Raw genomic sequence first — 26,346 nt, forward strand, 5'->3', positions numbered from 1 at the left:
GTGTGTAGGATCACGACCCGGCTCCGCCCTCCGCCCTGCCACATACATGTTTATTGTTTAACGCATAATTTATACTAGTTACAAGAATTAACACAGATTTTTAGAACATGTGCTAAAAATCAGTACTGTCTCTTTAAGAAAACCAGCATATTATATTAGTAAAAATGGTCCAAAAAAATAATAATGATGTGGCTCCTTTGTGCCGGTACTTTAGAAAGTCATGATGAGTTTTTAATAAGTTTGACTGCTGATTATGTGTAAATTGGGTTTGTGTGTGTTTGTGCACCTCTTTGTGTATATGTGCATGCTCCTCAGAGGAGTGGAAATAAAAATATTTCTGAGCATCTGGTATCTTTTCATCACTCTCAGGTCCTTGTTGAGTCAATGGATTATTTATGTGAGGCTCCATTCAGAGCCGGTTTGAAACGTTTCGTATTATTGAATGGCCAATTCTCTAGGCTCATTACCTAAACAGGATCTTTCATTGGGAGAGTATTCCGCTCAAGGCCGAAATATTAAGGGCAAGAGCTTGTCTATGGAGCTTCACTATAATCAGATGCAGCATGAATTGTGACAGACTCGGCCACACTTTCTTTTCATTAGAGACGATTGAAATTAATATCATTCCAGTACCCATTCATAATAGACTCTGTAATTCTATAATCATTTTGCATCGTAAACTGTCATCTGTAGTTAAAATCACACAAAGAATGAAAGGAAAACATCTATTTTAATTCAGGGAAAGAATCAGAGATTTATTTACAGACAAATAAAAGACTAAAAAGCTGTTTGTAGAAAATACAGTATTTTAAGATTACATTTATCTGAGCCATGACTTCGTGTTACACACAAGGTCCTGTCATGTTTAGTGCTCATATGGAGACACCGGTTAGAATCTGATCTGCTTCATGTCCCGATCCCCTTATCCACTATCATTTCCAATCCTCTCTCTACTGTCTCTGTCAATAAAATATGTATCAAACCCTAAAATTAAATAATAATCTCCAAATACATTGGTTTGTGTTTTGAGACACCAAAAACACTGGCATGAAAATGTAAGTATATCAGTGTAACATCACTTATGTTTTCTGTTGGCTGTTGTTAGAATTTTCTAATTATATAGGCATTGTATTTCATCTAAGCTGTGTGTTTGTTTGTTTGTTTGTTTTTGTGCCTTCAGTGTGCAGGAGTTTGATAAAGAATGGAGAACGGCAGGATGAGGAGAGCGTGGGTGGCAGACGCAGGACAGAAGCTCTCAGGCAGCTGTGTCAGATGAACCCCTCTCAGGCTCTGAACATCAGGGCCATGGCGGTGAGTCTTCAGCCCAAGATTACATTTGTTTACATCAAAACCGTTCACAGTGTCTGATGCTGAATTTGTATCATTCTCTGAAATAAAATGCTTGTTTGAATGACTTGTTAAAAAGTCTACTTAGCATTCAGATACTATATTTTTAGACTATTTTTAGAAATTTTGCATTGTTTTGTTTCAAAAACTTGATGTGCTGAAATTTGTGACTTGCTCCATCATATTCAATTTGATTCAGTCAATTTGGATTCAGAAACCCATTTGAGTTTTATGCATTTAAATTAATAATCAAATGCTTTCAAATATTTCTAGAATACCGTGATTCTATATTATGTTTCTTCTGTCAACATATATTCATTTAATCCTTATGTTGTGTTCCGGTCATTTTTTTTTTTTTTTCTTAATCCAATTGGAATATAATTCATTGACTTTGTTCACATATGGTATCTAAAGAAAACACACACAAAAATTTGACCAGTTTCTTTACATTTTATTGGTTTTATTTAACTTTGTTTAACTTGTTGGGTTCCCGGTCAAAAATGACCGGCCATTGGAAATGAATGGATTACACTACAAAATACAGAAATATTAAGTGTTCAGGAGCATCCAAATCCTTTAGATGAGCACATATGTGGATGTGTGTTTGCACACACAAAGTCCTCAGACCTGTGTGCGCACGCACATGCATGCAATGTGTGTTGAGTGACCTTTTGTGCATGATCTTTCCATGTAAACTCTTCAAGGATATTTCAAGATCTTCTCATCATATTATGTTGTGTTTGGGCTCGTTTGAATCGGGATAGTCTGCTGTAAATTACGTTATGTCATTTTCTATGTTATATGTATGTTTCAGGAAGTTAAAAGGAAAAACGTGACAAATACTCTCCTGTTTAATATATTTATTTGTGTCAGTGGAAATTTCATACACTAAAACTCACTGCCGTTTGGCAGGGAACACAAAAGGTGTTAGCACAACCATCACAACACAAAGGTTAAGGGTTGACTGAAACTTTCCTTCATACTTTATTGCACAAAATGTGTTTCTAGATCAAAGTGATTTAAAATGACTGAGCAAATCACATTTTGAATCTGAGAAAATACACATTTGCTATGTTTTCTACAGGTGGAGGAGTGTCACTTGCCAGGTCTGGGTGTTGCACTCACACTAGACTATAAGCCAGACATTGCAGATGAGGTGGTCAGTCCTCTGGTGTCTTATGTTAGCGGCCTACTCCTGGGCACCAATGGAAAAGTGCGCACCTGGTTCAGTATGTTCATTCGGAATGGTCAGCAGGTATGGAGCAACAATGACACATGATTGTACTTGTCCACATGATGATTGTCTAATCTTCTAAACACGATATCTATACATCATTTCAACATCCTGCAACACACTCTTTCAGAGGAAACGAGAGAGCTGCTCTGTGCTGTGGCAAATGCGAAGGCAGCTACTGTTGGAGTTGGTGGCCATCTTACCTCGCTCCCGCAGCACCCACGTTCCCAACGACAGTGACATGGAAACGGAGAGCAGCTCAGGGTATTCTGGTCTGCGGGAGGAGCATGTGGTGAAGGCCAGCGTGCTGCTACGACTCTATTGCGCGCTCATGGGCATCGCTGGGCTCAGGTATTCCGCAGATGACACAATCCGGGTGTTTAATATAAAATGTTTGATGGGAGCGGTGGGAAGTAGTGGTTCAGGCTGGTAACCAGAAGAATGCTGGTTCAATCCCTAGAACAAGTTACCACTTACTTAACGTAGGCACTTAAGGTGCTTAAAGGAATAGTTTACCCAAAAAGAAATACAAAAGGGGAGTATCTTGACCACTTTTATGAAAGTACATGATGACTGGGGCTGTTAAGCTCTGGAAAGCACCTTAAAACTATCATAAAATTATCAATTCTACTTGTGTGCTACATTCTAAATGTTCTGAAGCCGAAATTAGTCTGAAATGTGAGTTGTTATTCACTGATAATCTTCCCCACCTACAAAGGAAGCAACATACTTAAAGTATAACAGAGTTTTCTTTTTTAACCATTCCTTTAACCTAATTTTAAAAACCTGGGTTAACCCTGTAAGATGTTCATAAAATCATATTATGGTGACGCCAGTCGAAAGTCATGGAAATACATTTACATTTTACATTTACATTTATGCATTTGGCAGACGCTTTTATCCAAAGCGACTTACAGTGCACTTATTACAGGGACAATCCCTTTGGAGCAACCTGGAGTTAAGTGCCTTGCTCAAGGACACAATGTGTCTGTGTCAGTGGTGGCTGTGGGGAACGAACCGCCAAACTTCTGATTACCAGTTTACCAGTTATGTGCATTAGACCACTACACCACCACCACTCCACAAATAAATTCCTGTTTGAGTGGTGATAAATAAATATACTGAGATGTTTGTTGGTTACTTTCAGTCCTGATGACAGAGAACATTGCTTCCAAGTGTCTCATAGAATTATGGGTGGTTTTGGCATATTTTGTCACTCTGCAGACCCACAGATGAAGAGGCAGAGCAGCTGTTACAGTTGATGACCAGCCGTCCGCCAGCCACGCCTGCGGGTGTGCGCTTTGTCTCTCTGTCCTTCTGCAAACTGCTGGCATTCCCCACACTCGTCAGGTACACCCTACGGCATTAATATTCAACACCACACATCTGGATAAATTGTGAATTAATGATTAAATATGTAACATTAGGAAATATTTCTCTCTCTGTTTCCCCCAACTTCAACATCAGCTGTATTTCTTCCTGTCTATCAGTTCTGTTTAATGTAAAGCTGTTCAGTTCTAATTACTTTAATTTAATTTAACTCAGATTCAACAGTTCAGTACCGTTAAGTTCAGTGTACTGGAAGGTGATTTCAGAATACTTCTATCCCAGTTTAATGTGATGAGACAACTATAAATAAACCATATGTTGGCTGGTTCTCCTGAAAAGTGTCATCAATGTGGCTCATTGGGGCTATCAAAACATTGCTGTTTGTCTGATCATCCCGACCAGCCTGACAACAATATTGGGAGTTTTGGATCTGTTTTGTCTGGCCAAAGGCAGACAGGGGGAACCTTTGAAAAACCGGTTTAAAAACAATCGTTATTTTTGCAATTCCGTTTGGTCGCACAAGCGCTGGAGAAATGACACACTTCACATTTAAAGCCGAAAGTAAAAGCTAAGTGCGTCATCACTTATGTTGTTTATTCTCTCTGCAGTACTCCAGAACAGGAGCAGCTGATGGTAATGTGGCTCAGCTGGATGATTAAAGAGGAGGAGTATTTTGAGAGGTATGGCAAGCCTTCATGGACAAACTCTTTATAGCCATTAAAAACTAATTACAGCACTTCTTAGAACACCAGTTATTAAAAAAACAAAAAACAAGAACAGAATCCTCTGGAGGAGAAATACATTACAGAAAACTTTTATGCTCACATATAATACATCGGTTTTGTCAATTAATTCGATCAGTTTTAATTTAAAGAGGTCCAGTATTTCGAATCAATATTATGTTTATATGCTTTTTTTGTCCTGCTCTTGTAATAATTGGTCCTTAAGTTCTGCTCGTCTGTCGTATGACGTACTCATCTGCACTTCTCTTATAGAGAGAGGCAATACAAGGGCATGAATGTGGCAAATGGGAATGCAGAGAGTGGGTATTCATTTTAGAGATCTGTTCAACCTGACATTTTTCCATTAAAAAGCCCACTTTAAGAGTAGATGGAGAATCTAAAATGTTTTGCCCTAACAAATTTTTTTTGCGGGAACACATGTGCTCAATTTTTCATCTATTAGACAGTCTTATGCTTATAAACGGGGGGGGGAGGAGCTTAAATACTGAAATGAAAACAGATGGGGTTAATCTGTGGTTAGGCAGTGGCAGCCTCTTTCAATTTAATAACTAATAAGCAACTGATGGGACACAAGTCGTGTCTCCGGCTTGCCTTTCTCATGACCCCATGTCCCCATGTGATTGGAGTGTTTTTTCTGCACTCTATAAAATTAGAGATAAAAGCCCGTCAGTGCAGAGCCATGTGTCTGTTTGTGGTTAGTGTTATCATAGACATTACTGTGTTGAGGCTGTGGGGTTGGTGAAATTTGAGAGTGTGTGTATATATTTATTGTCACAGTATAATAAGTGTTAAAATGGCATTGGCCCTTTTAAATCCATTTCTTGTCTTTTTTTCTCTCTTCCTCCTCCATTCTCTCTATTTTGATCCCCTGCCTCCTCCTCCTCTCCTCCCCTTTCTTGTTCTCTCCAGTGCCGCCGGTGTCTCTGCTTCTTTTGGAGAGATGCTATTACTGGTTGCCATGTATTTCCATAGCAACCAGCTCAGTGCCATCATCGAGCTGGTTTGCTCTACCCTGGGGATGAAGGTGAGTGTAAACCATCAAACGGTCAGCACTCAGACAGTCTATTAAATAAAAAATACATATTTAATCTTGAAAGACCAAAAAGACATCACTTTGGCTAAGCTTCAAAACCTAGTGAGCTGGGTACCTAGAAGAAAGTTTTGGACATCATTGGTCAATTTTCATTTCAAATTTTTGACATTTTAGATGTCAAAATCTTTTGAAACACCTATTTGAAGGAATAGTTCACTCAAAAATGAAAATGTATCACCCTTACCCATATGACTTTTTTCTGTGGAAAACGAAAGGAGATATTTTGGAGAATGTCCAATCTGCTCTATCCCTGGTCACCATTCACTTTCATTATCATTATTTTCCATTCAATGATAGTGAATGGTGACCAAGGACAAATCGGCCTGAACATTCTGCTAGATAACTTCTTTTGTGCTCCATGCAACAACAAAAAAGTCATATGGGTTTGGATAACATGAGGACGAGTAAATAGTGACCAAATTAATTTGTATACATTTTTATGAACTCTCCCTCTAATAGTGTCTACAATAAAATGTCAGGTTTTATGCATCACTGGTAAATGGTAGGTATTGAGGATTTTGTTTAATGTAAAACAAACCAAAAAAAAAAAAACATTCAGATTTAGTACATAAAAGAGTACTAGTGTACTGAAGTACTAAAACATGGTGTACATATTGCTGTTTACTTTTGGTCTTAAATGGCAGCATTGGTTAAACTCCATGATTATTTCTCTAAGTGAAAACGTCTATTATACTTAGCTGTCTTAGATGTTAATTGGTGGATTTATTGATTTTTAGTGTCTAAACCAGTGGAGAACATGCGCCTCCCAGAAAAGGCTAAAGTTTGACTGTGTGATATGTAATTGCCCTTTGCTAATTTGTGCATTATTGATGTGGTACATATAGATGACTTTTTTCTCTGAGTTTGTTTAGCCAGAGTGAGTCACTTTTTGCATTATAAACCTCCATATTGTTTTGAAAATCTAGAACTTCTCTTTAACCCTTTAATCTCGGTGGCGGGTGGCTATACTGTACTGTTCTGGACTAATGCATGTAGGCATATGACCAAAATTGAACAAGTGCTTTGAAATTTGCAGACAAATCAGAAGTGTTCCGTTTTGATAATATATTAATAATTTTGCACTGCATATTTGACTGAAATCAGAAATCAGACTGATCATATAGCCATGTGTCATATGTCGTTGGAAAGCACTCAAAGAGTAGAATACAACCAGCCTGTTTGTTTTACTTACAGAAATGTAACTGAGTATATGTCTTTGACATACATGTTACATTTAAACAGGTGTTGCTTATATGCTGCGTTTTCTCTTGCAATTTCATGAAAAATAAACAGAACATAAAATATTACATACTGTTATTAGAGGAGGCGATTATCTTTGAAACGAGCCCACAAACAAAGTAATCAGATGCATTAAAAATGAGCACACTAAGCATAATGTGCACAGAGCACATAAAGTTATAGAGCACTGGCTAAAAACATTTCTTGGATCAGATGACTTTATTGGAAATAATGTAGGACGTTGTCCAGCGTCATGGAACACTAGACCAGTCATATTAGGATTCAGATCGCTACAACCAGAGATGGAAGTCATCCAAATATGGGCAGAGAGGATCGTTCACTCTAAATGCATATTACCACCAGAAGGTAGGGCCAAGTACTTGACAGACTCAGTGATGACTCAAATGGCATAGAATGGAACTGAATGAGATGTCATTACTCATGCTTGCATGCATCCATACTCTCCATTGCATCTTTGGAGAGAGATCATACCTTTAGTCATTGTAGTGTTTGTATGTGTAGTTCGTTCTTGTATATAATTATTATGTTTTATTTGTTTGGAGAGGCTTTTGGACACTTGGAGACATTTTTGAACAATAGGATAAATTATTTTTGTAATGCTATAACTTTTGATTGCTTTGTCATATCAACACATAATTACTCAGTTAAAGATGACATGATTGGGAACAAAATAAAAGCAGTTTTTTCAGAGCTATCTTATTTACAAACTGAGATTTATAATGTCAATTCAGAAAAAGCGGTTTCTTAGGCCGAGAATCTCAGAATTGATCATAATCTATATCATTAAAAAATTGAAATGTTTATTTTTTTTTTTTATTATACCATACCCTTGAACCACCTTGTGTTTTTTGTTTTGTTTTGTTGTCGAGTTATAAGCCTTTAATTTGGGGTATGCCGCTGAAACAGGAAATCTTTAAAAACACCCTCAAAGCTTAAAGGGTTAAAGCTGGATGAAATTTCTAAAACTTGCATTGTGTACCTCTGGTTAAAAAAACATAAATTTCACTGACTTAAACTTCTTATCTTTCCACAGATCGCCATTAAATCCAGCTCGCTGAGCAAAATGAAGACCATTTTTACCCAGGAAATCTTCACGGAACAGGTGTCTCTTTCTTTACAGTCGATTTACTTCCTTATAATGAAAACAGTCATCCCATGAGTCACTAGCCACTTATAATTGGAAAACAATTCTGAGTTTTGCATGCCCTGTTTGGTGCAGTGTGTGCTTAACATCTCTGAGTTTGTACAATATGTACTTGGCATATAGAAGGAGCTGTATAGGCACCAGAGAAATCATCTTAATTAGTAACAGCTTGTCATATTATTAGAAGCACTGTTTCAGATATCCTGTCTTAGCAGAGAACTTTGAAAATTGCATGCCTGCCATCTGTTGAACGTAGCAGTTTTAACACATGAAAGCTATAGCACATTTTGACATCTGCTAAATGCCCTAAATGTAAATGTAGCTGCTTTCTTCTTGTCTCAAGACTGATACAGTATCAAGTGGAATTTTGTGGTGTGTTGCAGGTGGTCACTGCGCATGCGGTGAGAGTGGCAGTTACCAACAACCTCAGTGCCAACATCACAGGTTTCCTCCCCATCCACTGTATATACCAGCTTCTGAGGAGCAGAGCCTTCACCAAACACAAAGTGTCCATAAAGGTAGTCCTGTGCTGTTCTTTCAGTTCTATTTTTTGCCATTCTGTGGTATTCATTCTATTATGTGCTGGATTTCATTTTGTTATTTGTATTCAGATCTTTTCTGTTTTCTTGTACTCAGTTTCTTTATTATTCTATTCTGTTTAATTCTTTTCTGTTGTGTTGTGTTCTTTTCTGATTGTTTTGTTCTGTTCCATTCTTTGTTTTGCTCTGTTTTTTTTTCTAATCTTTTCTATTCTGTTCTTTTGTGTTCTCTTTTTTTTTTGTCTGATTCCAGTGTCAGTCCAACAGTTCTCTACTATTAGTTTTGTGTTCTGTTTTCTTCTATTCTATTCTGCCCTATTCTGTCCTCTGTTCTGGGAATGAATCTCACCATGCTAACTACACTACATTACTCTTTTGACTCTGCTCAGTGGTAGTATTTACTTGAATCCATTGGGTTTTATTATCTGTTTGACTGGGTACCTCTTTTCCTGACTCATGGAAAGACACTTTGTTGATTTCATTAAGGACGTGGTTTTTGAACGTGGTAGTGCATCGCTGGCTGATCGAAATGTTTCCTCTCAATTACATCGTCAGCATTAAAGACTGGAATCTGCCTCTACTAGAGTCAGTAAGGCATGCTATAGCTATTGATCTGTTCAGCTGGAAAGATGATTTAATCACCCAAGTGGTAGATGATTGGATAATTCACTTATTCAGAGTGATTGTGTCTCCTTCCTTCCTTTCTTTCTTTCTTAGTTTTTTCCTTTATTGCTACCATCCTTCTGTCTGTTCTGTCCATTGATTCTTATATCCAGCCACCCATCGATTCCTATTTGAAAGTTTTTTTCTCTCTGAATTCAGGATTGGATCTTCAGACAGCTGTGTGAGACGACAACTCCGCTCCACACTCAGCTTCTTCCATTAATCGATGCATACATTAACTCCATCCTGACCCCTGCTTCCAAGACCAACCCTGAGGCCACCAACCAGCCAATCACAGAGCAGGAAATCCTTAATGTGTTCCAGGGCTTTGCAGGGGTGGGTGAATCCTAGGTCATCATATACACAAAACCTGCATGAATTACAAAATCATCTAAAAATGGCAAATTATTCGTAAATATATTGCAGATTTTTTAAACTCTGATTAATGACTTCACTGAAGTCACAAAAATGAGCCTACTCATATCAGGATGAAAGAGATTTATTGAAAGATATTTTTAGACCAAAGCCATATGCATACATCAATATGTACAAACCAGAAATCCAAAGATGGAAGCATGCATCTATTAAAAGAAAACACTTAAAAACAAATGATGTTTAAATTATGTTTATATATAAATCTTATATCAGTAATACTATATAGATTCACCTTATATCCAGTCTTCAGTACCATCATATACAGATCAAACACATTTATTCCTTCTATTCCTTTTAACCTATGTTTGACCTCTCTCTCTCTCTCTCTCTCTCTCTCTCTCTCTCTCTCTCTCTCTCTCTCTCTCTCTCAGGGAGATGGAGGGAAGGTTCGGTCTCAGTACACCATCACCACTCAATTGCTGATTCTCTACTATATCTTGTCCTATGAGGAAGCTCTGCTTGCTAATACAAAGACTTTGGGTCAGTATAGCATACTTATATGACATACTCTCCTAACACATTTGAATCAGGTATTTTTTTTTGTAATTCTCAAACTTAATTTTCATAGATCCGTGGTGTGTCTGATTGTTGTCCTACAGGATAAGACATCAACCTGAGCTTAAATTTGAATGCAAAAGATTCCCTTGTGGTGATTTTGTAATTTTTTTAATTTGCAATATTTTAAAATTTTATTTAGTTCATAATATATTCTGCCTGTCAAGTTATGGGTTTAGGATGGGCTTGGAGCCTCTGCAGATGCTGTAATGACCTTTTGCGGTCAGATTTGCTGTCTCTGAGACGATAGTTGTTGAATGTGGAGATAATATGTAGTGCACTAAAAACAGCTCCGAAATGGTGAACTTGACAAAATTGAAACAGAATTTGCATCAAAATCTACCATGATGGTAGACTGAGAGAGCTGCATAATCTAACACGGGAACCAGCCAATCATTTAAATTGTATTATAGCCGAACGTTTTTTTAGGAATTATTTACGGCTACTTTTATGTTTGATGTTGTTTGATTTTATAGGTAACAGCCATAATTGTTTAGATGGAGAATTCATTTCAGTTCATTGATTCAATGAAAGTATCTGGTGTAAATAGCCAATATGATGTGTGTGTTTCTTTTAATTTTGTTATTAATAGTTAGGAAAGATATATGTACTCTTTAAGGTAAAAAAAAAAAAAAGCAAATTTTAGGGGGCAAATATTGCCCCTTAAAAAAGTTACTCTTTTACACTGTAGTCCTCAATCAATGCCTTCCATTCTAAGTTTTCTTTTTTTATTATTATTGCATTTATACATACAGAGAGACAAACAAGAAATGTTCTACAGTGAAGAAAATTACAATTATATTGAGGGAAAAGAAAAAAAAGAGAATACATAAATAAGTAAATAAGAGAGAACAAAAAGAGAGGTAAACACAAGAGATTGATAAGTACAAATAAAGAACAGCAATATATGTGCAGCAAATAAATAGATATAGTTTCAAAAGATAAGGGGAAACAAGGTAAGAGAGTAACAATGAATAAAGATTAATATATATATATATATATATATATATATATATATATATATATATATATAATCTCTTTAAGAAACTTGAACAAATAAAAGGTAGGTATATGGTACAACTTTAGCAAATTAACTTTTTGTATGTATTTTGATATACACTCACCTAAAGGATTATTAGGAACACCTGTTCAATTTCTCATTAATGCAATTATCTAATCAACCAATCACATGGCAGTTGCGTCAATGCATTTAGGGGTGTGGTCCTGGTCAAGACAATCTCCTGAACTCCAAACTGAATGTCAGAATGGGAAAGAAAGGTGATTTAAGCAATTTTGAGCGTGGCATGGTTGTTGGTGCCAGACGGGCCGGTCTGAGTATTTCACAATCTGCTCAGTTACTGGGATTTTCACGCACAACCATTTGTAGGGTTTACAAAGAATGGTGTGAAAAGGAAAAACATCCAGTATCGCGGCAGTCCTGTGGGTGAAAATGCCTTGTTGATGCTAGAGGTCAGAGGAGAATGGGCCGACTGATTCAAGCTGATAGAAGAGCAACTTTGCCTGAAATAACCACTCGTTACAACCGAGGTATGCAGCAAAGCATTTGTGAAGCCACAACACGCACAACCTTGAGGCGGATGGGCTACAACAGCAGAAGACCCCACCGGGTACCCATCCTCTGATGGCTACTTAAGATAATGCACCATGTCACAAAGCTCGAATCATTTCAAATTGGTTTCTTGAACATGACAATGAGTTCACTGTACTAAAATGGCCCCCACAGTCACCAGATCTCAACCCAATAGAGCATCTTTGGGATGTGGTGGAACGGGAGCTTCGTGCCCTGGATGTGCAACCCACAAATCTCCATCAACTGCAAGATGCTATCCTATCAATATGCGCCAACATTTCTAAAGAATGCTTTCAGCACCTTGTTGAATCAATGCCACGTAGAATTAAGGCAGTTCTGAAGGCGAAAGGGGGTCAAACACAGTATTACACATGCTGACATCTGTTCAGACCAGTGCAATAAGTTTATGGACTTTTTCACCAACAAGGTGGCATCCATCCGGTCCAACTTCTCTGCCACAGTTCCACTTTCCTCCAAAATCAGTCTCACAAATCCATTAAACACATTTTCTTTCTTCTCATGCATTTCTCAGACAGAGGTGGAGAGGATCATAAAGTGCATGAGAACCTCCACATGCTCACTGGACCCTCTCCCCACACCATTATTAAAATCCAACATTACAGCCATCAGTCCACTGATCACAGTAATCCTCAATCAGTCACTCAAATCCGGTCAGGTTCCTCCAGCTCTCAAAACTGCAGTTATCCGCCCACATCTAAAAAAGCCGTCACTTGACCCTGAAATCCTGGCTCATTACAGACCCATTTCAAACCTGCCGTTTTTGTCTAAAGTTCTGGAAAAAGTTGTTGCAGCCCAACTTCACAATCACCTTCACATCCATAACATATACGAAAAATTTCAGTCAGGTTTTAGAGCAGCACACAGCACAGAGACAGCTCTGGTACGCGTCATGAATGACCTACTTATGACTGCAGACCAGGGCTCACCATCTCTCCTCCTCCTACTGGACCTGTTGGCTGCCTTTGACACCATGGATCACAACATCTTGCTCCATCGTCTCCAGTTTGAGGTTGGACTCTCGGGGACTACACTAAGCTGGTTCCAGTCATACCTCACAGGCAGGTCGGAGTATGTGGCTTTAGGACAGTCCCAATCATCACCCCACACGGTCAGCTGCGGAGTGCCACAAGGGTCTGTCCTCGGTCCGACCCTTTTCAACATCTACTTACTGCCCCTTGGTCACATCATCCATAAACATAACGTTTCATTCCATTGTTACGCAGACGATAAACAATTATACATAAAAATGGACTCCTCACTCCCCTCAGCACTGCCGTCTGCACTTCAGGTTTGCCTGGAGGAGATAGGGGCATGGATGTCTGACAACTTTCTTCAATTAAATAGCAGTAAAACCGAAGCCATTCTGATCGGTACACCACACCAAACCCAGTCCTCCTCCCTCAGCAGTATATTCATTTTTGGTCATCACACCGCCCTGTCTACCTCTGTTACAAACCTCGGAATCAGATTTGACTCAAATCTCGCATTGGACACCCACATCCGCCACCTCTGTAAGGTCTCCTTCCTCCACCTTAAAAACATTGCCAAACTCCGCCCTTCACTCTCCCAACCGGATGCAGAGAGGTTGATCCATGCCTTTGTCTCCTCCAGGTTGGACTATTGTAATGCCCTCCTCGTCGGGATCCCTGGCAGAAGCCTGCAAAAGCTCCAGCATATTCAGAATTGCGCTGCCCGGGTCCTGACGAGGAGGCGCAAATACGATCATATCACACCTGTCCTGAAATTCTTACACTGGCTGCCCATCCAACACAGAATTCAGTACAAAATCTGTCTCCTTACCCATCAGTGCATACATGGAACTGCCCCTGCCTACCTCACTGAACTTCTCACACCACAAAACGCCACACGAAACCTCCGCTCCTCTACCTTTACCTACTACCTGTACCAACCAAGGACTAAACTGTTCTCTATGGGAGACAGGGCCTTTCAGGCAGTCGCCCCACGGCTCTGGAATGCCCTCCCAGAGACCCTAAGGGTTCCACAAACTGTGGAGGTTTTTAAGAAGGGCCTAAAGACATTTTTATTTCAAAAGGCCTTTTAACTTTCATGATTTTATTTTTATCTTTCTGGTGTTTTATTGCTATTTATTGATTTTGTGTTATTTCTCCTGGAACTGTGTTTAAATTCTTTGTTACTGTAGCACTTTGAGATTTAGTTGAAATGTAAAGTGCATTATAAATAAAATGTATTATTATTATTAGTATAGTGTTCCTAATAATCCTTTAGGTGAGTGTACAGTGCATCCGGAAAGTATTCACAGCGCTTCACTTTTTCCACATTTTGTTATGTTACAGCCTTATTCCAAAATAGATTAAATTCATTATTTTCCTCAAAATTCTACAAACAATACCCCATAATCACAATGTGAAAGAAGTTTGTTTGAGATCTTTGCAAATTTATTAAAAATAAAAAACAAAAAAATCACATGTACATAAGTATTCACAGCCTTTGCCATGACACTCAAAATTGAGCTCAGGTGCATCCTGTTTCCACTGATCATCCTTGATGTTTCTACAACTTGATTGGAGTCCACCTGTGGTAAATTCAGATGATTGGACATGATTTGGAAAGGCACACACATGTTTATATAAGGTCCCACAGTTAACAGTGCATGTCAGAGCACAAACCAAGCTTTGAAGTCCAAGGAATTGTCTGTAAACCTCCGAGACAGGATTGTATCGAGGCACAGATCTGGGGAAGGGTACAGAATAATGTCTGCAGCATTGAAGGTCCCAATGAGCACAAGCACCTCCATCATCCGTAAATGGAATAAGTTTGGAAGCACCAGGACTCTTCCTAGAGCTGGCCGCCCGGCCAAACTGAGCGATCGGGGGAGAAGGGCCTTAGTCAGGGAGGTGACCAAGAACCCAATGGTCACTGTGACTGAGCTCCAGCGTTTCTCTGTGGAGAGAGGAGAACCTTCCAGGAGAAAAACCATCTCTGCAGCACTCCACCAATCAGGCCTGTATGGTAGAGTGGCCAGACGGAAGCCACTCCTCAGTAAAAAGCACATGACAGCCCACCTGGAGTTTGCCAAAATGCACCTGAAGGACTCTCAGACCATGAGAAACAAAATTCTCTGGTCTGATGAGACAAAGATTGATCTCTTTGGCCTGAATGGCAAGCGTCACGTCTGGAGGAAACCAGGCACCGCTCATCACCTGGCCAATACCATCCCTACAGTGAAGCATGGTGGTGGCAGCATCATTCTGTGGGGATGTTTTTCAGCAGCAGGAACTGGGAGACTAGTCAGGATCAAGGGGAAAATGAATGCAGCAATGTATGGAGATATCCTTGATGAAAACCTGCTCCAGAGCGCTCTGGACCTCAGACTGGGGCGAAGGTTCATCTTCCAACAGGACAACGACCCCAAGCACACAGCCAAGATAACAAAGGAGTTGCTACAGGACAACTCTGTGAATGTCCTTGAGCGGCCCAGCCAGAGCCCAGACTTGAACCTGATTGAACATCTCTGGAGAGATCTGAAAATGGCTGTGCACTGACGCTCCTCATCCAACCTGATGGAGCTTGAGAGGTCCTGCAAAGAAGAATGTAATAGGTGTGCCAAGCTTGTAGCATCATACCTAAAAAGAGACTTGAGGCTGTAATTGGTGCCAAAGGTGCGTCAACAAAGTATTGAGCAAAGGCTGTGAATACTTATGTACATTTTGATTTTTTTTTTTTTTTTTCGTTTTTATTTTTAATAAATTTGCAAAGATTTCAAACAAACTTCTTTCATGTTGTCATTATGGGGTATTGTTTGTAGAATTGAGGAAAATAATGAATTTAATCTATTTTGGAATAAGGCTGTAACATAACAAAATGTGGAAAAAGTGAAGCGCTGTGAATACTTTCCTGATGCACTGTATGTACATCTAAGTTTTAAATCGAACATGTATTTTATAAAATAATACTTCCCAAGCAAAACATACCATAATCACTTTAACTAGAGCTAATCTGGGGCATGCAAGCATACACATGTTTCTGTCTCTCCACTGAGAGTGCTGCTGTAATATTGTGATGAGTTCGATGCAGCTTTCTTCCCTTGCCGGCATATTCAATTTTCAGACCAATCACACGTGGTTTGACTTTGCTTCGGAAGCCTCTCTTCAGTTATTACAGCCGTTACTCTTCACTGTTTATGCATACAGCCCTTCTCAGTGTGCTGTGCTTATTTAATCTCTTTCTCTTTTTTCCTCTATCCTTCTGGAGTACTGACACCCTTTGGCTGTGTTAATGAACTGAATACAATGAAAAATCCCCTGTACATGAGCCAAACCATAGAGGCCTGTTTTTTAACTGAGAATTCCTTCCTCACAGCACTGATGAAGAAGAAGCCTAAATCATACTCACCAGCCCTCATGGACCAGATCCCCATCAAACACCTCATCCGCCAGGCACAGAGTCTGCAGCAGGAGCTGGGAGGTAAAGAACATCTGTTTTAAAGAGGCCATTTTTATTTTTTCCCCCCTAAAGTTCACCTCTTATTTAAGGCATGCTTTCTTGCACCAAAATGGTCATAATTTAGGTTTATGTGGCCATTATCCATCCTCTCTCTGTGAGCCTTAGAATGAAACAGTTGTTACTATACCTTTAAGACTAGATGTAAATTACCTGTTATGATTGGCCCACTTTTTGCAATGTGAAATCTACCAGTGTAGTTCACTTTGTCGTTCAGGCCAAGTTTATGCACACTGATTATTCATAATGCAAATGTTACCGGTCAGATGTTAAAGGAATGTTCCGGGTTTTATACAAGTGTAGTTCAATCGACAGTATTTGTGGCATAATGTTGATTACCTCAAAAAGTAATTTTGACTCGTTCCTCCTTATCTATATAAAAAAAAAAAGCAATAGTCTGGGTTACTGTGAGGCTCTTACAATGGAATTGAATGGGGGCCCATTTTTGTATGTTAAAGTACTCACTTTTTCAAAGGTATAGCCACAAGACGTAATGGATATGCTTGTAAACATGATTTTAGTGTGATAACATCACTTACAAACCTTTTCTGTATAAAGTTATAGCCAATTTAACAACAGTGTTACATGACGATGCAATGTCAACAAACCCTAAAACGACTGTAAAAATGTGTATTTATACAACTCAAATATTACACAAGTTTTAACAGAAGAATGAATGTAAGTGCTTTTATAAAATTATATGCTTCACATTTGTGTGTTTAAACCCTCCAAAAAGTGGCCTCATTCACTTTCATTGTCCCCATTTACTTACATTGTAAGTGCCTCACTGTAACCCCTTTTTTTTTTCAAGAAAATATTCCTATAATGTCTTTCATCTTTACCATGAAGATTTCCGAATGACCTATTTTTGCAGATTAGTTTTTATAAACTATAGACTGAGCTTTGCATTGAGAATGGTCGAGAATGTTTGATGTTGGTACATCAAACTTTTATTTTGAATGAGAAATAAATAAATCTGTTTTCCGATTTGAACACAGTAGTTTACACCATAGATTTTGATTAATGATAGTTAATCTTTTCAGCAAATGATTTAAGAACAATTTATTATTCTAACAATAAAAAGTCCACTGTTTATTTTGGGTGCAAGAAGCTGTTTTGACATGAGGTTTCTTAGTCATATCTCTTCCTTATTACTCTTCTTCACTTTTCCTCCATTCAAACTATCCCTCCACTTATAGGCCTTCACTCTGCTCTGCTGCGTCTGCTGGCCACAAACTACCCTCACCTTTGTTTGGTGGAGGATTGGATCAGTGAAGAGGAAGTAACCGGCACTCTGCCCTTACTGAGGAAGATGTTGCTAACCTCCTCATCCTGTAAATACTCACAGACACAGTTACGAGAAGGTATGAGCACACACACACACACTTACTTACTTATATGAGCAAACTGTAAAGAACATTCCTTTTAATTTTAGAATTTACAATTGAAGTCAGTAGTTTGCATTTAGCCAAATTCATTTAAATTCAGTTTTTCACAAATCCTGACATTTAATAGTAGAAAACATTCTTAGGATCACTACTTTATATTAATAATGTAAAATGTCAGAATAATAGTAGAGGAATTATTTATTTCAGCTTCGTCACATTCTCAGTGGGTCAGAAGTTTGCATACACTTTGTATTTGGTGGCATTGCCTTTAAATTGTTTAACTTGTGTCAAAAGTTTTGCGTAGCCTTCCACAAGCTTCTCACAATAAGTTTCTGGAAATATTGGCCCATTCCTCCAGACAGAACTGGTGTAACTGAGTCAGGTTTGTAGGCATCCTTGCTCGCACACACTTTTTCAGATCTGCCCACAAAATTTCGGAGGTCAGGGCTTTGTGATGACCACTCCAATACCATGACTTTGTTGTCCTTAAGCCATTTTGCCACAACTTTGGGGGTATGCTTGGGGTCATTGTCCATTTGGAAGACCCATTTTTGACCGAGCTTTAACTTCCTGGCTGATATCTTGAGGTATTGCTTCAATATATCCACACAATTTTCCTTCCTCATGATGCCATCTATTTTGTGAAGTGCACCAGTCCCTCGTGCAGCAAAGCACCCCCACAACATGATGTTACATTTTTGTTTCAACAGACCAGAGGAAATGTCCCAGAAAGTAAGATCTTTGTCCCATGTGCACTTGTGTTGTTATAGAACTTGTTTTACTGTGGATATAGATAATTGTCTACCTGTTTCCTCCAGCATCTTCACAAGGTCATTTGCTGTTCTGGGATTGATTTGCACTTTTCGCACCAAACTATGTTAATCTCTGAGCGGTATGATGGCTGCATGGTCCCATGGTGTTTATACTTGCGTACTATTTTTTGTACAGATGAACATGGTACCTTCAGTCATTTGAAAATTGCTCCCAAAGATTAACCAGACTTGTGGATGTCCACGAATTATTTTCTGAGGTCTTGACTGATTTCATTTGATATTCCCATGATGCCAAGCAAAGAGGCACTGTGTTTGAAGATAGACCTTAAAATACATCCACAGGTACACCTCCTATTGACTTCATTTAGCCTAACAGAAGCTAATTGTCTAAATGCTTGACATCATTTTCTGGAATTTTCTAAGCTGCTTAAAGGCACAGTTAACTTAATGTATGTAAACTTCTGACCCATTGGAATTGTGATATAGTCAATTAAATGTGAAACAATCTGTCTGTAAACAATTGTTGGAAAAAGTTCTTATGTCATGCACAAAGTAGAGGTCCTAAACAACTTGCCAAACTATAGTTTCTAATTTGAAATCTGTGGAGTGGTTAAAAAAATGAAAAAATATGTAGATCAGGTGTGTTCTGCCAAACAATTAGCACATCTCTGCTGTGTGACATATTTGTCAAGCAGATTTCACACTACGGTTAACTGGAATACTGAACTCTACTTGGAGAGACTCATAAAGGCCCTGCGGCACTGGAGGAGATCAAAAGTGTTTATTATGGTCTATGACTAGTTTGTTGTTGTAGTCTGACCTTTAGTGTGCATGACTCAGTTGAACACCTGTGGAGTAATGAACCTGAATGTGTTTCTGTATTCATACATCGCCGCTCTGATGGGCCTGTTTTTCTACTGGATTTTTAGTGTCTGTTATACAGCCCTCTAACACTTGCTGCTTCTAAAGGGTCTATATAGAATCTCATATTAAGAATTTTCAGGGATTTCTCTGAATACTGTCTGTGTATTATGATTTTTGCAAATTTGTTAATAACACTACCGTAAAACCACTGTCCTTTTGAGGGGACGCCTAATGCAAACTGATTATGGATATGTGTTTTTTTTATACCAGCATTCCAGAACATAATCTCTGGTGGTCCCAGACTACTGCGTATCCTGGAACACCTGACACTACTGACTGCAGGAGATCAGATCCCATACGCAGAGGCACTCACTAGCAGCATGGGGCTGCTGTTAGAAGACGGTGTCTCTCGTAGGGTCCTACAGACTGTTAATAAACTCTGGATGGTACTTAATACAGTCATGCCACGCAGGTGAGACTCCCTTAGCCATTCATTTGTTATTGTATATGTGAAAAATCTCCTTAAGCGCTCCAAACTAAGTCACTATTTCCCCTCCTCTCTCTCAGGCTGTGGGTGATGACAGTAAATGCTCTGCAGCCCTCAGTAAAGCTCCTCCGGCAGCAGCGATACACTCAGAATGATCTGATGGTAGATCCTCTCATTGTTCTGCGGTGTGACCCCAGAGTCTTCAGGTATTATCTGCTTTAGGATTATCTACTGTTTACTGCTGTGGATTTGTCCCTCAGTTACTTTTTTCAACATTTAGTTTTTGTTTGTTTTTTTAGGTTGGCCCTCAAAAATATTTGAACACACATAAAAATGATTAATTTGTTTGAATTTACAACAAAATCTCAAACAAGTGACATCTGTAAACAAATTATTTCTAATTTTTCTTCGCCATTATGCCATTGCGTCTTGAATGAAGTAAATTAACAAATTCACACAGCTGTTACATGAACTACTGACATCACAATAATCCTGTGCCACCAATTCTGACAACCAGATGTGTCCAAATAACTTAACACCTTATACAAATACTAATAATTTAACTTCTAACAAACTTTTATATAATTGTGAAATGTTTTTCTTTAAAAATATTTGAGTGCTATCTTTCTTTAAAATAAATGCCATCGGGTTTGATATTCTAATGCAGTGACATTCATACCTTTTTAAAATATAACTTCATGGTTTTTAAAGATTTCCTGTTTTAGTGGCATGCCCTAAATTAAAGGTGTATAACTCTATAAAAAAAACCTGAAGAGGGTCAGTTATTTGGTATCATTTTAAACAAAACTTTTCCATTTTTTTTAATGATATAGATTATGATCAATTATGAGTCTCTCTCCCTAAGAAACAGCGAGGAAATCACTCACTTGGGGCAAAAATTTGCCTTTTTTTTTTCTACTTATTTATCTGACTTGACATATCTCTAGGTGCCATTAAGGTAGCTTGGAAAAACTGCTTTTGTTCCCAATCATGTCACCTTTAGATAAGTACAATTTATTGATACGACAAATCAATCAAAAGTTATAGTATTACAAATATAATGTATCCTATTTATAAAAAAAAAAAGTTTATCAAACAAATAAAACATAATAATTGTACATAAGAACTAATTACACATACAAATGCAGCAGTAACTAAAGGTATGCTCTGTCTCCAAAGCATGCAGGCATGAGGAACGAGATCTCATTCAGTTCCATTCTGTGTCATTTGAGCCACGATTGAGTCTGTGTCATGTACTTGGCGACATCTCCTGGTGGCCATCTGTATTTAGGGTGAACTATCCTCTCTGCCCATATTTGGATGACTCCCACCTCTCGTTGCAGCTATCTGAATCTTAATACGATTGGTTTAGCATTCCATGACACTGGACAACGTACTACATCATTGAAGTCATCTGATTCAGGAAAGCTAATGTTTTTTTAGCCAGATAGCACATTGTGTGCTCTGTGTACATTGTGCTTTATGTGGACTATCTAATGATCTATGCATCTGATTATGTTGTGTGTGTTTAATATTTGATATTTTATGTTCCGTTTCTTTTTTGTGAGGTTATAAGGGAAAACACGGCTGTCATGTATGTCAAAGACATGTATTTATCTATTACTAGCTTTATTTATGTCTGTGAGTACCGATAACACAAATTGGCTGGTTGTATCCTACTCTTTGAGAGCTTTCCAACAACATATTACACATGGCTGTTTGATGTTTTTAGAGATTACAATAATATGTACATTACAAAATTATTAATAACTAAAGCACCTCTGATTTGTCAGCAAATTGCAACGCTTGTTCAGTTTTGGTCATAATGCCTGCAGCATGTCAAAGTACAGCTTCTAAGCTTTAAAATAATACCTTAGTTTGTATTGTTCAAGTCTGTAGTTATTGGGCCTGCTGGCGGGCCCATCCATGCTTCGAGAGTTAAAGTGTATATACTGTATAAATTTGTGGGAGACAAGTTTGAATCTCACATCATTTTCTGATCTCATTCCCCATCAATTGTCCTTTTCTTAACTGTCCATATCAATAAAAGTGTCAAAAAGGCAAGAAAAGTGCATGCAGGATATTCTATTCAAGTACATTCTGGTCACATGAATGCAGTCCCTGATGTGTATGATTTGATTTCCTGAATTCTATTAGTTCTACTGAATGAACGTGGGTGTTTGTTGTTCTCCAGATGTCCTCCTCTCATGGACATCACTGTTCATATGCTGAATGGATATCTGCTGGCATCTAAGGCCTATCTTAATGCTCACCTGAAGGAGACAGCTGAATTTGAGCGACAGGCTCAGACCATCTCAAACCTTGGGCTCAGCGGCCAATCTGATGCTCCAGAGGTCACCAGAGAGGAGCTGAAGAGCGCTCTACTGGCTGCTCAGGTAGACCAAACATGACGGCCAATGGCCAGCCTAAAGCATCACTAGTCAGCTGTGTTGTCATTATGTCTTATGTTCGTTGATCATGTACATGTGTTTTAAACCATGCATATGAAAACATTGGGATTTTTGGTATGTGTGGAGCACTGTTGTTGCCAATGATGCTGATTTAAATATGTCACCAAGTAAACAATATCTAACTGGCTAAAATAGATTTATTAGATTGTTAGATTGATTAGAATTATCAGATTCAGAAAGAGTAAACAGTAGTTCTCAGATTTTCTAAATAGTCCATTATTTGGTACATTTGTATTGTCTTTGTGTCTTCAGGACAGTGCAGCTGTACAGATCCTGCTGGAGGTGTGTTTACCATCCCCACAAGAGGAACTGCAGCTGGGAGGAGGTAGAGGAATAGACAGCCTGTTGAGGAGTGTTCAGTTGGCTCCTGGTATTCCCATATGGAAGCAGGTGGGAGACGAAGGGGCTGGGCGAGAGGCCCAGGGGGAGCACGATACTGAGGGCAGACTGCTCAGTGACCTGAGGGAGGTACAGTGTCTCATCTGCTGTCTGCTGCACCAAATGTTCATTGCAGACCCCAACATCGCCAAACTAGTGCACTTCCAGGTAATTATGCCTCTCTGTTAAAGAAGTCATCACATGTATGATATTAGTCACAGTAAACTGATTCAATTACTGTAAAAGTCAAACTTCCTGAAAATCTTAGAAATAATGCACAACTTGAAAATGAATATCTAAAGTCTTGACCAACACAAAATAGGTATTGTTTTAAAGCTTAGAAGCTCTAATTTACAATACCCGTAGGCATTATGTCGAAAACTGAACAAGTGCTTTGAAATTTGCTGACAAATCAGAAGTGGTCCGTTTTGATCCTTTATGATAAATTCAGCACTGTTCATTTTTTTGTAATCAGTAAAAACATCAAACTCCTCAAACAGCCATATGTCATATGTTGTTGGAAAGCTCTCAAAGAGTAGAATACAACCAGCCATTTGTTTTACGCACATACAAAAATATAGCGAGTTATAGCTAAGTATATGTCTTTGACATTTATGTTTCATGTGAACAAGTGTTGCTTATAAACCTTGTATAACTTCATGAAAAATAAACAGAACACAAAATATACCATGAAGAGGCAATTATCTTTCAAATAAGCCCACATGCAAAGTAATGGGATGCATAGATCAATAGATTGTTGGCACAAAGCCAGTACATACATCTTGTATTTACATAACATCTTGCTATCTGGCTGAAAACACGGTAGATTTCCTGGATTAGATATAAATCATCAGAAATGATGTAGCATCATGCAATGCTAAACCAATCTGATTAGGTTGAGATTGGTGCAAAAATCATCCATATTTGGGCAGAGAGACATGTGATTGATGACTGTTACATACACTGATAAGCCAGAACATTAAAACCACTTGCCAAATATTGTGTAGGTCCCCCTCGTGCTGCAAAAACAGCACCAACCAGCATCTCAGAATAGCATTCTGTGTTACCATAGACTTTGTCAGTTCGAACCAGTCTGGCCATTCTCTGTTGACCTCTCTCATCAACAGGGTGTTTCTGTCCACAGAACTGCCACTTACTGGATTTTTTGTTTTTGGCAACATTATGAGTAAACTCTAGAGACTTTTGTGTGTAAAAATTCCAGGAGATCAGCAGTTACAGAAATACTCAAACTAGCCCATCTGGTACCAACAGTCATGCCACGGTCGAAATCACTGAGATCAAATGTTTTTCACCATTCTGATGGTTGATGTGAAAATTAACTTAAGCTCTTGGCACATATCTGCATGATTTTATGCACTGCTGCCACATGATGGGCTGCTTAGATAATCACATGTTTGTTTGTGCGAGATGGCCTGGTTTGAGTAATTCTGTAACTGCTGATCTCCTGGGATTTTCACACACAACTGTCTCTAGAGTTTACTCAGAATGGTGCCAAAAACATCCAGTGAGCGGCAGTTATGTGGATGGAAATATCTGGTTGATAAGAGAGGTCACAGAGAATGGCAGACTGGTTCGAACTGACAAAGTCTACGGTAATTCAGATAACCAATCTGTACAATTGTGGTGAAAAGAGTAGCATCTTGGAATGTTATTCTGAGATACAGGTTAGCGCTGTTTTGGTGGCACGAGGGGGAGCTAGCTACACAATATTAGGCAGATGGTTTTAATGGTCTGGCCACCAGGAGATGGCACAAAGTACATCACACAAACTCAATGATGCAGACTCATTTAGTCAAATGGCACTCATTCTGTGAAGTCTCATTGCTAAAAACATGTCTGCATGCTATGCAAACCTTTGGTCATTGTTGTACTTGTATGTGTAAATTAGTTCTCATGACAATTTTTAGGTTTAATTTGTTTGGAGAGGCTTTTGGACACTAGGATAAATTATTTTTGTAATGCTGTAACTTTTGATTGCTTTGTTGAATACAAAAATAAATAATTATGTTGCAGGTGAAATGATTGGGAACAGTTTTACGGAGCCATCTTATTTACACATAATATACTAAAGATACATAATGTCAAATCTGAAAAAGTTTTCTTTACACTTGACTCTCTTTGTTTTTTGTTGTTTTGTTTTTATTCTCGAGTTATTAGCCTTTAATTTTGGGTATGCCGCTGAAACAGGAAATCTTTAAAAACATCCTCAGAGCTTAAAGGGTTAAAGAATAAAACAATCAATCTTGTGTTGAATCGGTTTCAAAGAAAATAAATCTTTTAGATATTGCATTTCTTACACTATTACATTTGTTCTTCTAATGGAATTCTTAATTATCATCTTAAGAGTTCTAATATAATTTTCCTATAATAGAATTCTTAATGAGATCAAAGAGTACTTAAAGCACCAATAGAGTTTAAAACAGTTGTAAATGTTCTTTGAATGTTTTTTCAGGGTTATCCGCAGGCTCTGCTCCCTTTGACAGTTGCAGGAATTCCTTCCATGCACATCTGTCTAGATTTTATCCCAGAACTCCTAGCCCAGCCGCAGCTGGAGAAACAGGTAAGCCACCATTTATGAGTCCATCCACATCATTACTTACACAGTGGGGACTTGATGCTTCTTGCAATTTTGTTTTGTCTACCACAGATCTTTGCCATACAGCTGTTGTCCCATCTGTGCACCCTGTATGCACTGCCCAAATCATTGAGTGTGGCACGACTTGCCATTAGTGTGATGGGTACTCTCCTCACAGGTAGAATAAACTGTTATCTGTAGCTTTATCTCATTGTCTCTCTTCTGTTCTCTCTTTATCTTGAGTCCTTTTCGGCCAGGTCTAGTTTCCCTGAGGAGGTTAGGGAAATTCGTGTTTCACAGACGTACTTTGTGATTTTAATCCTGTCCAAATTTTAAAAAAATAAGTTTTAAACTGAAAACAAATCAATTAAATAATTCATTGTTTAAAATGATAAATCATTTTAAATTTAAACTGAAAGTTAAAAGATGCATTCATTTTATCACCTAAATTAATTCAATATTTTCAGCCTTCTGGAACACCCACATTTAGATAACAGACACTCCCACCTCAGTAATAAACATGGAGATCTTTAGTCCTGGCCAAATCAGTACATTAATCTCAGACGTTGGGTTATACTAATTATAACTCAAACGTTGTTTAGAAAACGAATCTCATCCGAATAAGGATTTGGTCTCTGTTCTTCTTCATTTATTACAAGTGACATTTTATTAAAGAGTGTCTAAATATAACCTTGGTAATTGTCAAGCTCAGACATTTACCTTTACTCTTTTATTACAAAAACCAATGTCTGCAAACTTCAACCATTATCTTTGCGCAGACTGCCCTCTGCTGGCCATTTTTGTACCTCTCGCAAATAAACTTTATCTGCAGTGGTTATAAATTATGGATCAAAAATCTATTTATTATGTTTAATTGAATTAAATACCAGAAGAGTCTTAAGTTTTTTTTAAATACACTTTTGGTATAATATTGTCCAGTGCACCTGCTCGCA

General features: G+C 38.3%; 1 protein-coding gene across 1 annotated transcript in view; it reads left to right on the forward strand.

Annotated features, from left to right (window-relative positions):
- LOC127636488 (integrator complex subunit 2-like) overlaps positions 1 to 26,346 on the forward strand; it is a 41,069-nt gene that overhangs the window by 11,917 nt on the left and 2,806 nt on the right. The window contains exons 6-23 of the mRNA XM_052116969.1: positions 1,181 to 1,311; positions 2,432 to 2,602; positions 2,712 to 2,932; positions 3,806 to 3,931; positions 4,519 to 4,590; positions 5,563 to 5,677; positions 8,040 to 8,108; positions 8,534 to 8,668; positions 9,512 to 9,688; positions 10,159 to 10,267; positions 16,296 to 16,400; positions 17,636 to 17,800; positions 19,732 to 19,933; positions 20,029 to 20,154; positions 22,143 to 22,344; positions 22,672 to 22,965; positions 25,271 to 25,378; positions 25,466 to 25,571. Of these exons, the coding sequence (XP_051972929.1) occupies positions 1,181 to 1,311; positions 2,432 to 2,602; positions 2,712 to 2,932; positions 3,806 to 3,931; positions 4,519 to 4,590; positions 5,563 to 5,677; positions 8,040 to 8,108; positions 8,534 to 8,668; positions 9,512 to 9,688; positions 10,159 to 10,267; positions 16,296 to 16,400; positions 17,636 to 17,800; positions 19,732 to 19,933; positions 20,029 to 20,154; positions 22,143 to 22,344; positions 22,672 to 22,965; positions 25,271 to 25,378; positions 25,466 to 25,571 (2,634 nt within the window). The remainder of the gene's footprint in view (positions 1 to 1,180; positions 1,312 to 2,431; positions 2,603 to 2,711; positions 2,933 to 3,805; positions 3,932 to 4,518; positions 4,591 to 5,562; positions 5,678 to 8,039; positions 8,109 to 8,533; positions 8,669 to 9,511; positions 9,689 to 10,158; positions 10,268 to 16,295; positions 16,401 to 17,635; positions 17,801 to 19,731; positions 19,934 to 20,028; positions 20,155 to 22,142; positions 22,345 to 22,671; positions 22,966 to 25,270; positions 25,379 to 25,465; positions 25,572 to 26,346) is intronic.

Source organism: Xyrauchen texanus, chromosome 44 (assembly GCF_025860055.1).
Source record: "Xyrauchen texanus isolate HMW12.3.18 chromosome 44, RBS_HiC_50CHRs, whole genome shotgun sequence".
Lineage (NCBI taxonomy): Eukaryota > Metazoa > Chordata > Actinopteri > Cypriniformes > Catostomidae > Xyrauchen > Xyrauchen texanus.